Here is a 14,995-nt window from a genome sequence, read left to right as displayed (position 1 = left end):
ACTCTGCGACACTCCCCTCCCCCTGGCAGCAGGTGCACCCACCGAGCCACCACCCATCCATCTGGAGAGAGGTGCGTTTGTGACGACAGAATCTAAGAGCTGTTGGGGAAGGGGAAGCGGGGCTTGCACCCACATCCCGGGCTCAGGTCAACAAGAGCAGGTTGGAGAAAACCAGGCACAGTCTGGGGACACAAAGTCATCCCCTGCCCCGTCCCCCGTCCTGTCCAGGGCTCCTTCCCTCCCTTAGGAATTAGCCACGGAGGTCCAGGTTCAAATCTTGGTTCTGCGCCTGGGCAACAGCGTGCCTTGGGAAAACTGGATACACAATGAACCTCGGTTTCTTCATCTGGATTTGGGGGATTATCATCCCCTTTCCCCAGCTTCCTGGGATTAAAAGCTGCATAGCGCTCAGCACAGAGCATGGCAAACGGGGTGGGGCGGGGTGCTCAGCAGAGGTTTTCTGCTCCTGTTGTCCCTATTATTCCACACGGGGTCAGAGGCTCACCTCCAGGTCCTTCACCAGCAGCTCCCCAGAAGGCTGGATGGTGAACTTCCCCTCGGCTCCGGACACAGGCTGGCCATCTTTCTCCCAGGTGATGCTGGGCTCAGGACTGCCACTGGCCACGCAGGGCAAGAGGGCGTGGGAGCCTTCGGTGGTGGACAGATCAGGGAGGCCGCTCTCGATCATGGGCGGGACTGTGGGGAGAGGGAGGGCTGCTCGGAGATGGGGGCTCAGCTAGGGTGGGCTGCCCTGGCTCCAGCGCCCTCGGCCGTTGGCATCCCCCTTGCCCCTTCCTCCACCCCTATCGGCTGCCTCCCAGCTCTGTTACAGGCCATTGCCCACAGTCTGGACAATCTGGGGACTGTTGAGTCTGGTGAAACCATGACAGTGTAATCCCAACACACACACAATGGCTAAAGGGACGGAAATAGCTTTTGTTACTGGAAAGCCAAAATGAAGGAGGGATGACCAGACCGCTGTCTCATGAAGGGTCACAGGAGGCAGAGGAGCCCGAGTTACTGTCTAAAGGTGGACCTCAGGCACAAAATGGGAGAAGATGCTTTTCCCTTTGTTCCTTCTGGAATACAAGCCACGCTGGGATAGGGAAGGATGCAGGGATGCCAGAGCCCCTGGCTCGCTGGGGTATGCCTCAGCCCCCATCCCTGGGCCCACCTTGCACCACCAGCCGTGTTTTCCCCACGGCGCTGCCCACGCTGTTCTGGGCAAGGCAAAAATAGTTCCCGGCATCCTCTGGGTTGGCGTGGGTAATCCGCAGCTCTCCAGTGGGCAGGACCTGGGTACTCGCTCCTGGATTTGTGGGGAGGAAACCGGGGGCTGGTGGCTGGGGAGGCAGGACCACCGACCACCGAGGAGGGGCAGGAGGGCCACTTGGCCATTCTGTCTGACCAGCAGCAAGGGTGGGGGCAGAGACCCTAGAGCCCCAGAGCCCAGGTAGGCTGCCCCCTCCCCAGCCTCCCAACTCCGCCACGGATGTTCAGATAGAGTGTCACGCTCTGGCTGGTGAACAGAGACGGGTGGGCAGGGCGTGAAGAAGACACATGGGCTTTCTGGGACCTTCCAGCAGGTCTGCAGAGCTCTCCCCTCACCCCGCCCACTACCCCCACCCTGCCCGGGGCAAGCGGAAGGATCCCAGGCCCAGACTGTTCTTCCCTTGCTGGTACCAAGCAGACTCACCTGCAGGGATGCTGAGCCCCTCCTTCTGCCAGCTGATGCTTGGCCGGGGTATGCCCGAAGCCTCGCAAGGCAGCAGGACCTCCTCTGCCACCAGTGCCCGGACCACGCTGGGCAGAGGCTTCACCACAGGGGAGGCTGCAAGGGGACAGGGCCACAGAGGTCCCTGGGGGCGCCTTTAATGCCCAGCCCCCTCCAACCAGGGGTGGGGGCCTGAGCACCAGAGAGAGGAGCCCCTACAAGGAACAGGGGATTCCTGGAATTGCAGCATGGATCAGAGGCAGGTCTGGGCATCTGGAACCTGGGGCCCTCCCCTCCCTACCCAGCCCTACCTGCCTCTAGCCCTCCACCTGCCAGGAGGGGCTTACCTTGCACGGTAAGGACCACGTGCTTGTGGGCCACACCCGCAGTGTTGCGGGCTGTGCACGTGTAGCGGCCGGTGTGGATGGGGAGGGCCTGCCCGATCTCCAGGGCACCTGTGGGTGGCAATAGGACATGGAGAGGGCTAGGCGACCCGGGACAGATGTCCTTTACCTCTCCCCACCGCCCCTGTGTCTCTCCTGCAGGCCACTCCACCTGCCTCCCTGCCCGTTTGTAAGCAGCATGGGAAAACCTGGGTTCGAGGCCTGCCTGTGCTCCCTGTTGGGAGCATAACTGTGGGCAAGTCTCCTCCACTCTTGGGGCCTCAGTTTCCCCATATGTACAATGAGGAATCAGACAGGATGGTCTCTAGAAACTTCTAGATGTGATGTCCTAGGACCTGCCACTGCCCTGCCCAGAATCCCTGGCCCACCCATACTTCCACGGGCCCTCACCCTGCTACCTTTGCTGTGTTCTGCTCAAAACTTGCTTCCTCCAGGAAGGCTTCCCGGATTACTGCTTCCTCTGTCTTCCCTCTGTCCTGTCTTCCTTAGTCTTATCTTAGTCTTAGTCTGGTGCTCAGCGAATGCCATTTTAATCCTCCTGGACCACCCCATCCCCAGATGGAACCAGAATCTCAGTTTTCTTTTACATGATGGGCTTCCCCATAACTGATTGTCAGAAGAAAGTGTTCTATTGCTCCGAAAGGGTTTGAAAACTGCAGATCTGGCCAGTGGTGCTCAGGCTTTAAGATTTCACTTGCTCACCATTGAACAAGCAAATGTAATTTGGAGAATCCCCATAAAGTGGCCAACTTTTTTTTTTTTTTTTGTAAAATGCTTTAAAAAAAATCAACATGTAATGTATTATTTGCCTGAGGGGTACAGGTCTGTGAATTGTCAGGTTTTTACACTTCACAGCTAAAGTGGCCAACTTTTAATTTTGACAAGCAAAGACATTTCAAAAGCACCCATCTACTATCACCTTGATTTCATGAAAGAAACTTCTAACACCAAAATATGAAGAAAAGTAAATTTTAGGGAAAAGGAAAATCCTTCTGATGAGATCAAATTAGCCTTATGAAAACTCTCACGTAGCTGTCATTTTCCTCACGTTGCCACGAAGCGGCACCGCTGTCAGCTAACATCAGGGAACCACTGGTGGATACCAACATGCTAGCGCATGAGTGGGGATGCTAAGGCCCAGAGAGGGTGCAGGGTTCCCCTAGGTCACACAGCAGGGAATGGCAGAGCCAGGCCAAGGTGCTCCATCTTGCTCTCCCACCAGGCTCCAAGGGTCTGCCTTTACACCCTCCTCCTGATACTCCCAAACTCTATTCTCCATGGCTCACCCTTACTTACCCGAAGGCAAGACACGGTAGCCACTCCCCCGCACCCCCAGCTGGGCGCCTGCCTTGCTCCAGGACACGACCGGGGCTGGGACACCCGTGCTGTGACAGGTGAGGACCACGGGGGCCATCTTGGTCACGGTGAAGTCTGTCTGGTCATCGGCAATGGTGGGAGGCACTGTAAGGCAAGACAAGACTTGATGCCCTCCCAAGGTCCACAGGGGACCACATAGCCATGGGGCCGGGTGAATGAGAACTATCAACAGAGACTAAGACATAGGTGACATTAGTGATGGAGGGCCAGGGAGGGAGGGGCAAGAGAGGAGAGGTCACATTCACTCGGGAAGTATTTTTGGCTGGGCTTAGGGGTACCCTTATGAACTGCTCTCTGTAGGGATAGCAGCTAGGTCTCTCCAGAGCGGTTCACAAGAGAAGGGAGCCTTCCCAAGAGTTGGGGAGGCCAGAGAAGTCCTCCAGGGAAAGTGCCATTTAACCTGAGATCTGAAGGGAGAGCAAGGGCCCGCTGGGTGAAGGTCAAAGGGAAGTGCTCAGAACAGAGGGAACATCATGTGCAGAGGGAATGGCATATGCAAAGGCCCTGAGGTGAGGAACTAAAAGCTAAGCAGCATGACCGGATCCCAGAGCGAGCTCGGCCTTGGGGTGAACTGAACCTGGGAAGGTTAGGGGAGGTGGTGGTTGGCTGGGCCAGCATGCACAGGACCCTGTGGACCCAGGTGATACTTTGCATTCTATTCTGAGTGCAGTGGGCAGCTGCGAAGGGAGAAATTTTCACCAGAGTGATGGCAAGGTCAGATTGCGGTTTAGAATAATCTGGATTGGGGAGTGGACTCTCCTGAGAGCTCCTACCAGGAACAGTGCTAGAGTCTGCATCAGGGTGGGGCTGGGTGGGGTCAGGAGATGCCCGTGATGTCCCCATCCTCTCTCTCCCTCTTTCTGTTCCAACATACCATGGACGGTCACTTGGTAGAGCCTGCGGGCCTCGCCCATCTCATTGCTCACCACGCACTCAAACTGGGCTGAGTCCTGGGGGCCGGGAGCTGCTAGGAGCAGGGTGTTGGAAGGCAGGAGCCTGGGATGGACAGACAGACAGTCGGCCAGCTGTGACCTGCCTGCCCGGCAACCTGGATGCAGGGGACTGGGTGTCTCAAGACTAATTTCTCCCCTGGTATCTGTCCCCCCCGCCCACCCCGGTCTGAATCTAGAAATTCCTTCTAGAAGTTTCTACTCTTAAAGATGCGGCTGTGGGCAAGTTAAACTTTCATCCTTGTGTTTCTCTACCACCCTCTGTGTTTTCTTCTGAAACCAGCAGTTCTAACAATTTCTGCAATAGTGATCACGTCCAAGTCCCTTATCAGAACAGCTCGTGTTGGCGGGGCACCTGCTGTAGAGGACAGCTCCACGCTGGCCTGGCACAGGACACAGCAGATGCCTGGAGAATCAAGTGGTGAACAGATCCCTTTAATGTGCCCGCGGACCACTGCATGACCTGTTGCCTTTGAGAAATGGGGAGACGAGTATCTGGGTTCGGCTGAACCCAGGCCTCCAGGCACCGACATTGTTAGCCTCCAGCAGCTGTGATGGAGTTAAACCCCTTGTTGGGCATCTCAGTGAAGATCCTTCTACACCCTTGAGGTCAGGACACAGATCCTGGCACTGGCTTCGTTGAGAACCTGAGTGCTTCCCTGCCTTATTTCTGACCGGACTCCCTACCATGAAATGGGCACCCCTTCCCCACCCTGAGCACCTCATGGTACCACCCTGAGGCCCAGCTCCGTACCGGTAAGCACTCTGCTGCAGGTGGAAATCCAGTTTCTGTCCATCCTTCCACCAGACCACCCGGGGCTTGGGGGAGCCGCTGGCCTCACAAGGCAGTGAGGCAGGGGTGTGAGCAGTCAGGGTCAGGTTGGATGGGCCAGGGGTGATGGCTGGAGGCTCTGGGGAGAGAGCAGTCACCAGGAGACAAGGGTGCAGGATGGAGGCAAGGGCAACGTACCCGTCCTCCGTGGGCAGGGGAGAGGCAGGAGACACTCTGTAGGAATCTTCCAACAGGCTCCCTAATCTGGGGTGATGAGACCTTTGCTCGCCCCCCCGTTTGCCGGCCTCCTAACCCGCTCTCCCTGAATATAGCCCTCAGGGTCCCACTCCTCATCAGCCCTGCTCGAGGCCAGCGCCCAGCAGAGTGGCCTCCCCCAAGGGGATCCATTGGAGTGAGAAGAGATGAGACAGTCTGGTACAGTGATTCTGAAGCTTATCCTTTCAAATGTTTCCTATCTTGCCCATTCAATGCAATAGTATAGCGCTAAGTGTATGTGCCATATGCATAAAATAAGGAGGCGTCTTTTGAGTATGCAAATTCCCAAGTTCTACTCCTAGGCTTCATGGTCAAGAACACTGAGAGACCATTGCTCTTGGCTCCCAACAGCAAGGAGGAGCCCAGAAACCAGGCTGGACCCGGCCCAGAGAGGAGATCGATGCTGAAGGCAAGGAACCTGCTTGTCCTGTCCACTTACCAAAGACCTGGAGATCTCGGCCTTGCCGATCAGAGCCTGCAGAGTTGGACGCAAGGCAGAGGTAGTGGCCGGCGTCCTGGGCAAGGACTGGCCGGATCCTCAAGGAGCCCTCGGGCAGGACCTGCAGCCTGGAATAGAGGGAGGGGGTTGTCATGGAGACCAGCAGCCTAGGGAGGCCCTTGGAGGGGCTGGACCCTGGGGGCGGCTCCTCTCCCCCTGGATTTCCCTGCAGAAAAGTGCTAGCTCTGGAGTGTTGCATCCATGAGGCCAAGGTTAGAGGAGGTCACGGACATGGGCAACTCCGCACATCAGGGGGCCTCCTGCGGTCCCACCTGGGCCCAACTTCTCCCTAAGAGTCAGCAGGCAGCAGCATCCAGAAAGCCTCCCTTTTGAGCATGTCCCCCAGATCTGAGGACAGCCCCTTCCGAGGGCCAGCAGGACTGGGGGTGAGCTGGACTCAGGCTTGACCCTGGGAACTGGGATTGTCAGGCAGTTCTCAAGGCTCTGCAGGCTGCCTGAGCTCAGAAGCCATAACTTGGGGGCTGGGGATGGGTGGGGGGTGTCTCTGCCATGTTACAGAGAAAGGTGTAGAAAATTGATTTGAGATACACACACACACACACACACAGAGGCATGAAGCCCCCTCCCACAGAAAGAGATGAGCAACCAAGAGTCAAAACCAGACAGATGGATACCTGGGGTTCTCGACACCCTCAATGCCCCCAGACAAGCCTATTTCTTGGGTTCTGCGAAGACCCACGTGCGGGCCACACAGCCACCTTCCAGTGCCAACTGCCCAGGCAGTTTCTGCTTAGAAGCCGCCCCCGAGCCCCTCACGGTCCCGGTCCCACCTGGGGCTGGCAGGATCCAGGGGGGCTCCGTCCTTCCGCCAGCTCACGAGGGGCGGGGGAGCGCCGTCCACCTGGCAGGGCAGCAGGGCCGTCTGGTTCACGGAGGCGTTCACCACGGCCGGTCCCGGTTGGATGGTGGGCACCGCTGGGGGAGGGGCACGGAGGGAGTGGGTGCCGGGGTCTGCGCCTGAGGAAGGGCCAGCGAGGGGGGGCGTGGGGGAGGTGAGGCCCACTCACTGTGGATGTCCACGTGGAAGGCCACGCTGGTGCTGCCCGCGGCGTTGTGGGCCGTGCAGCTGTAGTTGCCCCCGTCGGCCGTGCTCAGGGCCTGCAGCTGGAGGAACCGGCCGTCCTCCGGGAACTGGGTGTGGGGGTCCGCCTGCACAGTCCGCAGGGCGGAGAGAGCCTCGTTAGTGCTGGGCCAGCGCCAGCCAGCCCCCAGGCACTGGGCACGGAGGACCAAGGAACCAGCGGGGCAGGCCAGTGGCTTAACTGATACCCCTCTGGGGGAAACAGGCTCCTGTGGGAGGGAATGAGTTCCTAGCCCTGGGCTCTGCCCGTCGGGGACATTGCAGAGGGGCCTCAGGCCTGGATTGGGAACTAGAGCTTCTAGAAGACCTACAATCCTTGGTCCCGATTTCGGGGGTGGGGGAAAGCACAGAGAACCTCGGTAACTAGCCCCGGTCACCCAGCCACTGTGTGGAGCTCGGAGGTATAATGGGAAGCACACAGAGAGGCATCAGAAGCCAGGGTGTAAATCCCAAGCTTGCCTCAGTGTCCGCATCCAGAAGATGGGCATGACAGTAATAAGAGGAGTGCGGGATGCCAGGAAAGCAGGGACATGAAGTGCCAGCGGGGGCCACCCCTCAGCACTGAGGATCCAGGCTATAGGGTCCAGGGCCTGAGCGGCACAGAAGGTGGCGTCCCGGGGTCCCCAGCCCAACACCTACCCGCAGCAGGATGCCATCCCGGTGCCATTCGATCTCGGGGGCCGGCTCCGCCTCCACTGAGCACTCCAGAACGAGCTGTCCCGGAGCCAGGCCGACCACGGAGCGGGGGCCTCGGGGCCCAATAACGTGGGGGGGACCTAGGCAGTCAGCAGAGAGGCTGTGAGAGACAGACCTGTCCCGGCAGGCCCCATCCTACCTTCCTCTCCTGCCTCGGCCCTAGCACCACCTCCTTACCTTGAACCCTGACCCGGAAGCTCTTCTCAACTTCACCAGCAGGGCTCTGGGCCAGGCAAGTGTACAGCCCAGCATCGCCCACCTGGGGACGGGGCAGTGTGAGCCTCTGCCTCCGGCCCCAGCCTGCCCACCCCCCGATCCGGTTTGGTTCCTCCACAACTAAGGACCAAGGATTCAGACTCAAGCTGGTTGAGTTGGCCACCCGGCCTTCCCAATCATTCCGCTCTCTGGGATGTTTCTTCTCTAGCTCCACCTAACCATTGCTTTATGGCTAGGGCAAAGCCTGCTTCCTCCAGGAAGTACTCCTTGACTCCACCAGCTCTCCTCCTATTTCTGCATCAGCCTTGGCTTTGACCTGGCTGGGAACTCTTGAGGACAGGGCCCAGGTGGGTGGTCTCCACATGCTCACCCCGCACAAAGGAAGAGCTCAGCCTAAAGGCCAAGTGCTACAGGGTCCTTCTCCTCCCCTGCCTCCCCTTCCCCCGGCCTCATCCCACAGTAAGGGGCCAGCAGCACCTGCACGCCCTCCACCCGGAGCTCCCTGTTGCTGTCCTCAGGCCTGCTCAGGGCCTGCCCGTCCTTATGCCAGGTGATGTTGGGCAGGGGGGTACCCCGGGCATCACAGCGGAGCTCCAAAGGGGTGCCGGGGGTCAGCAACAGCTCTGCAGGCTGGCCTGAGTCCTCGATGTGGGGGGGATCTGCAAGATACCCGGCCAGGGTTAGCCATGGCAGCTGCACGCAGGGCACTGGGAGCTGGGGTCCATCTCCCACCCCCCACCATCTAGAGGCTGACCACAGATGGGGCCAAGGACACTAGAAACCAGGGGCCCCTTTGCATGGACCGATTATTTGTGCTTTAAAACCTTCAAGCACACCGTATGGCAGGGGGTGGGGCTGGAGGAGACAGCTGACATAGCTCTTTCCAATATGGCACAAAATTTGCAAAATTTCAGCCTGAGACTTAGGGCTCTGCCTCTGGATTTCAGGGGCTCGTTGTCCCAGCTTTATGAGGCTTGAGGGACAAAGCTGAAGGGCATGGCCCCAGGAGAATGAAGGGCCACGTAGCCCTTCTATGTAGCAGCAAGGTCAGCATTCCGTATGAGATTGTCTCGCCCCCAAAGCCCGCACCCAGGTGTCAACCCCTGGGGAGATCCACCAAGGGACTCACCTCCCCCCCAACCTTCTCCATCGGCCCCCCACCCGAGGCCCACCCTGCACCCAGGCCCAGAGAAGCTGGCCTTGCGGGCAGATGACTCACCCATCACTGTCAGCTGGAAATGCCTCCTGGCTTCCCCCACCTCGCTCACGGCCACGCAGGAGTAGGCCCCCGAGTCACCAGCCCCCACTGTCTCCAGCCGCAGACTGGGCCCCTGGTCCAGGCTCTGGGGCAACAAGGGCTCCCCATCCTTCATCCATGACACTAAGGGGAGGGGGCTTCCCTGGGCTTCGCAGGGAAGGACCACCGAGGAGCCACGGACCACCATCACATCATTCTGGAAGTCCACCGGCTCCAGGACAGGGGGCACTGAACAGGGCAAAAGAGGGGGCAGAATCCCTTCATTCCACAGCAGGTCACGCTTGGACCTTCACACAGGCCGTTCTCACACACGTCAGAATGCCCTTCTCCTGGACAATTCCTTCTCCTCTCCTGTCTTCATCTTAGACCTCACCTCCTCCAGGAAGCCCTCCCTGAACTCCCCAGGCCAACTGAAGGGCCCTCCTCTGTGCTCCCACCACTCCCTGTCCTTCCCCCGGTGTCACTAGTTGCCTGGAATTGCGATCACCTCTTTACAGAGCTGTTTCCTGCACTGCCCTCCTGGAGACAGGGTTCACCTCTGCTCACTGCTACATCCTGGTGCCTGGTAAGGCCCTGGCACACCACAGCGTCTTAATGGCTGCTCGCGAGATGCATGAACGAGCAGCCAAACGAATCAAAGACTGAGTCTCTGTGTTCGTGCCCTAAGAGGCCAAAGGATACGGTTATTCTCCAACACCCACCCCCCCAACGAGCGCCCCGGTCCGTACCGTGCACCTGCAGGGTGAAGTTCCTGTTGGTCACGCCAGCTGGGTTTGCAGCCACACAGGTGAAGACACCAGAATCTGCCAGCTGCACCTGGGAAATCCTGAACCCCCCAAGAAGGGTGGAGTGGAAAAAAGGGGGGGACTCCATCGAAACTGTTCCTCTCTTTTCCTGTCCCCCGGCGGCTTACCTGCCAGAGAGGCAGCTCGGAGACTCCCATCTGAACAGGCCCGGCCTCTGCCTAACCCCCTTTCCTGGCTCCCTGGTGCCCCCAGAGGAAAGCCCCAGGCTCCCTGTCCCCTGCTGCTTTGTCTGACTCACCTCCCTCTAAAGCCAGACTTCCTGCTTTCCCAATTCCGAGGGCTGCGCTGTGCCACCCAAGGAGTAGGACACCTGCCTGTCCCTACCCCTCTTCTAGACCATTCCTTTTCACCTTTAGGACTCACCTCCCCTGTCTGTCTGTCTGTGCCCCCCACCTCTTCTTCAGTCTCTCTGGCCCCGACTGTCCTCCTGAGCTGGTCTTGTTAATGTCCCCCAGTGGCCCTGAAACCTGTCTCTGCTTGGCTCCCGGGACAGCATGCTTTCCTGGAGTGTCTCCTCCACCCTCCCCACCTCCCCATCCTCCTGCCTGCTCCCCCTCCCTGGGAACTAAGACCTACCCGGGGTGCAGTCCTCACTCACACTCAGGGTGGCGGGAACAGGGGGGCGCTGGCTACCACCACCACCTATTTGTGAGAATCCCAGAACTTCTACATCCCCGAACTCCCTTGTGGAGTAGGAAACACCTGGCTCGCCTCCTCCCTGGATGCCTAAGACCCTCTCAAACCAACACATCCAAACAGCACTCGGGTCTCCCCCTCAACCCACCCACTTCCACTATGGTCCAATCTTAGAAAACATTGTCTGTGGACCTCATTCTGCCAGGTTCCTGGATGAAGGCCACAGGGCCTTTGCTCCATTCCTCCTGCCTCCCACCTCTGACCACCTCCACCTCCAGGGCGGTGACCCAGGCAGAACACCGCGATCCCCCCTCACCCCCCTCCCGTCCTGCCCTTGGCCCCATGGTCTCTTGTCTACCCAGCAGCCAGAAGGCTCCTCTGAAAACCCAAGTCACAACCCCAAAGTATTTAGAGATCTGAATAGACATTTGCACACCCGTGTTCACAGCAGCATTAGGCCCCGTGGCCAAGAAGTGGGAGCAACCCCTATGTCCCTATGTTGACAGATGAATGGACGGACAAGATGTGGTCCGTCCATACTGTGGAATATTAGTCTTAAAATGCAAGGGAATTCTGAATTCTGACACCTGCTACAACACGGAGGGGACTGGAGGACATGACTCTGAGTGGGAGAAGGCCAGTCACAAAAAGACAAATACTGTATAATTCCACTGATACTGACATACAGGGACAGGAATGGGGGTTGCCAAGGATAGGGGGAGCACAGGGCGAAATGGGGACACAGTTTCAGGTTGGGAAGATGAGAAAGTTCTGGAGAGGGATGGAGGCGATGGTCAGATCATTGTGTGAATATACTTAATGCCCCTAAACCGAACACTTAAAAATGGTGTACACTTAACAATGGTTAAAATGGGGGCGCCTGGGTGGCTCAGTGGGTTAAAGCCTCTGCCTTCGGCTGAGGTCATGATCCCAGGGTCCTGGGATCGAGCCCCACGTCGGGCTCTCTGCTCAGCGGGAAGCCTGCTTCCTCCTCTCTCTCTGCCTGCCTCTCCACCTACTTGTGATCTCTGTCAAATAAATAAATAAAATCCTTAAAAAAATGGTTCAAATGATAAGTTTTATGTTTATCATAATAAAAAATATAAATCATATCTCGAGGCTTCTCTCCTGAACACTGCCCCCCAACCAGGACTTAGGAAAACCCAGGGCTTTTAAAGGACTTACAAGTCCTAAGTCACCTGGTCTCCCCTGAATCCCACCCACCCTATTCCTTGAACACAGAGGCACACACCCACCTCAGGGCCTTTGAACCTGCTGGTCCGTCACTTGGCCCAGAAACTCTTCCCCACGGAATCCACCCAGCTCCCTCTCTTGACTCCTTCTACCTCTGTGCAAATATCACCTTCTCTGAGCACCCATCCCTGACCACCCTAAAACTCCAGCCCCCCCGCCACCTCCCGTTTATTCTTTGCCCCACTTTGTTCTTCAGAGTGCGTATCCCTGGTGACATTCCTTTGTCATAGCGCTTGCATTTCCACTCTCCTCCCCTGATCAAGCGGCTATTGGGCAGGGACTTTGCTTTGCCTCCGCTCTATCCCGGCGCCTGGAACTGCACCTGCAAAAGCTGGCGCTCCAAAAGGCTGAAGAATGTGTGAAGGCTTGCTCAGAAACCTTCTTGCAGGAAGCCTTCCCTGATTTCCTGCACCCCCGGGCAGGCTGATTTGGATACAAGCAGGTGTCCTCACCTGGATCTGTGCCTCCCTCCCTGGGCTGTAAGAGCCTGAGGGCAGAGGCCCTTTTCATCTCTGGAGTTCTGTTTGGGGGGGTGGGGGTCCCCTCACTGTCCCCATCATAAACCTCTGTGTTTCTATATTATTTTTATCTGAAAACCACTCAGAGGGGTTCTGAAACCCAAGCTGCCTGAGGAGTGGGTGTGAGATCCGCCGGCCCAGGGGCCAAGGAGCCTGTTCCCTACCTGAGGGTGCGGCCAGAGCTGTGGAGGTGAGTGCGCTGGGAGAGCGGGAGGGGCAGACCGTCCTTGAGCCAGCTCACGCGGATGGGCTTGGAGCCCCGGACGGGGCAGGCCATGGTCACCAGCTCCCCAGGCCTGCTCACCAGGGTCCCCGAGCTCTCGGCCCAGTGTTCAATGGTGGGAGGGACTGGGGGTGAGCAGAGAGAAAAAGGGGGTGGAGAGGAGTTTAGGCAGAGGGTCTAGGTGGGGGAGATGGGCTTCTCTTGGGCCAAAGCCAGGAAGCACCAACCATCTTATATGGGGTTCTCAGACCCCATGGTTCCATCCGCATCTCCCCCATTCCCCAACTCTCCTCTCACAGCCACGGCTGGAGTGCTTGGGTCTCTGGTCTAAGAATGGGACACAGAGGCCCAGAGAGGTCAGAGGGTGGCCTGGCTTATAGCGCGGGCATGGCTGGGGCTTGAGGCAGGTCTCCTGAATCCTGGCCCTGGCATCGCCCCCCAGACACCCCAGTGGTGGTCTCCCCCTTCCCCGTGGCCAGGCCACCGCAGTTCCGGGATGGCAGAGCCCCCGCCTCTCCTCGCCCCTCAGCTGCTCACCCAGCACGCTCACTGTGTGCAGCCTGGCGTCCTCTCCGGCGGCGTTGTGGGCCACGCAGGTGTAGGCGCCCGAGTCCTCTGCCTTCAGGCCCTTCAGCACCAGGGCGCTGCCGTCCAGGTAGAACCTGCGGGGGGACGGAGCACCAAGGGCCGGCACATGAGGGTCTGCAGGTGCTGCCTGGGGCCCCAGGTGGGCACAGGCCAGGCCTTACCGGAGGTGGGGGCCTACGCCCCGGTCCAGTGGGCCACCGTCCTTCAGCCAGGTCACATCGGGCGGCGGATGCCCATCCACCTCGCAGTCCAGCCGCACCTCCTGACCCTCCAGGACACTGTGCTCCTGGCTGGCACCCGAGCTCCGGATCTGGGGGGCCTCTGTGGCAGGCACTGTGGTGAGGCCTGGGGCCTGGTGTGGGCTGGGACAGGGGCAGGACACATAGGGGGCGCGGGGTGCAGACCTACCAAGCACGGCCACCACAAAATCCTTGCGGGCCTCGGCCTGGGCATTCTCAGCCACGCACGTGTAGGTCCCAGCTTGGGCGGGCTGCACGCGACTCAGTTGGAGGCGGCCCCCACGGGAGACCACGCCGTGTGCCACGCTGCTCTCTGGGGGGTGCAGAGACGTGCCAGGCCCTCACCGGCTCCAACCCGCCCCCTCCCCCAGTTGCCACCACTGGGCCCAGACACAACAGTCTCATGACTCCCCTGAGCAGGTTCCCCTCCCCCACACTCATTGTTCTGTGCCTTGGAGCCCTTCTCTAGTTCCTTCCACTGGGGACATTTCTTGCCAAGATGTCGCACTCACTTTAGTGTCCAGGAATCGCTCCTCTTCCTGTGGACACTTGGGCCCTCCCCACCCCCACCCCACCACCACCTCCCAAGGCTTCCAATCAGGGTGAACCAGCCACCCACTGACTGCTTCCTGGTCCCCATGCAGGTCCTGCTAGGGGCACCCCAGGGCCTCTGCTCAGGCTGCACCCCCGCCCCAGGCTGGCATGGCCCCCATTCTCTCCAGCTGCACCTCTGCCTGAGCCCAGGCCAGGCCACCCCTCACCCCAGGGCCTCACTGGCATAACCAATCTCTCAACATGAAGGCTTCTGAACAGCTACTGTGTGTCTAGCTGTGAGTTTGGGGTTCGAAGCCAAGTAAAGCTCAGCTCCTGTCCTCGAGGGGCTCCACGTGCATCAGAGACAGTGAGACACGCGTGATCCTGCGTGACCAACCCCAAGAAGCCCCTGACAGAGCCTGGAGGGGTCAGGCACGTCTTCGGAGGAAGCAGATACCAGCTGGACTAGGGGGGTGTGAATGGCCAGTGGAGGGTCTCAGGGGGGTTGGGGTGGGTATTTCGGGGAGGAAAGTGCATGCGTCAAGAAAGGAGGTGGAGAACACAGCCCAGAGTGGCTCCACCACCAATCCGAAGAGAAAGGACAGAGTACGCCCCATACACACCCATCCCCGAACCTTCCCAGCACACTATTCACCGCCCTGGGGGTTGGGGGGATCCCTGTCCACCAGGAAATGAAAGGACTAATTACAAGGATGACACAGGCACACAGTAGAAGAGTCAGCCATAAAAAAGAATGGGAAACATTTAATATTTTTTTAAGATTTTGTTTATTTATTTGACAGACAGAGATCACAAGTAGGCAGAGAGGAAGGCAGAGAGAGAGAGAGAGGAGGAAGCAGGCTCCCCGCTGAGCAGAGAGCCCAATGCGGGGCTCGATCCCAGGACCCCGAGATCATGACCTGAGCCGAAGGC

The 14,995-nt window shown here is 58.7% G+C and overlaps 1 protein-coding gene across 1 annotated transcript in view; it reads right to left on the bottom strand.

Moving 5' to 3' along the window:
- The window catches only part of LOC111146187 (hemicentin 2), a 145,678-nt gene that overhangs the window by 24,661 nt on the left and 106,022 nt on the right, over positions 1–14,995 (bottom strand). The window contains exons 63-81 of the mRNA XM_022501624.1: positions 13,698–13,841; positions 13,451–13,610; positions 13,239–13,363; positions 12,643–12,826; positions 9,993–10,090; positions 9,226–9,492; positions 8,484–8,665; positions 7,968–8,049; positions 7,734–7,870; positions 7,021–7,162; positions 6,784–6,928; positions 5,933–6,060; positions 5,200–5,356; positions 4,370–4,491; positions 3,415–3,579; positions 2,062–2,169; positions 1,697–1,831; positions 1,175–1,309; positions 506–696 (exon numbers count right to left, since the gene is read on the bottom strand). Coding sequence (XP_022357332.1) covers positions 506–696; positions 1,175–1,309; positions 1,697–1,831; positions 2,062–2,169; positions 3,415–3,579; positions 4,370–4,491; positions 5,200–5,356; positions 5,933–6,060; positions 6,784–6,928; positions 7,021–7,162; positions 7,734–7,870; positions 7,968–8,049; positions 8,484–8,665; positions 9,226–9,492; positions 9,993–10,090; positions 12,643–12,826; positions 13,239–13,363; positions 13,451–13,610; positions 13,698–13,841 — 2,807 coding nt within the window. The remainder of the gene's footprint in view (positions 1–505; positions 697–1,174; positions 1,310–1,696; positions 1,832–2,061; positions 2,170–3,414; positions 3,580–4,369; positions 4,492–5,199; positions 5,357–5,932; positions 6,061–6,783; positions 6,929–7,020; positions 7,163–7,733; positions 7,871–7,967; positions 8,050–8,483; positions 8,666–9,225; positions 9,493–9,992; positions 10,091–12,642; positions 12,827–13,238; positions 13,364–13,450; positions 13,611–13,697; positions 13,842–14,995) is intronic.

Source organism: Enhydra lutris, unplaced genomic scaffold, assembly GCF_002288905.1.
Source record: "Enhydra lutris kenyoni isolate GAN:26980312 unplaced genomic scaffold, ASM228890v2 scaffoldscaffold13, whole genome shotgun sequence".
Classification (NCBI taxonomy): domain Eukaryota; kingdom Metazoa; phylum Chordata; class Mammalia; order Carnivora; family Mustelidae; genus Enhydra; species Enhydra lutris.
Note: the sequence above shows the minus strand (reverse complement) of the source record. Positions and strands in the feature narration are given on the sequence as shown.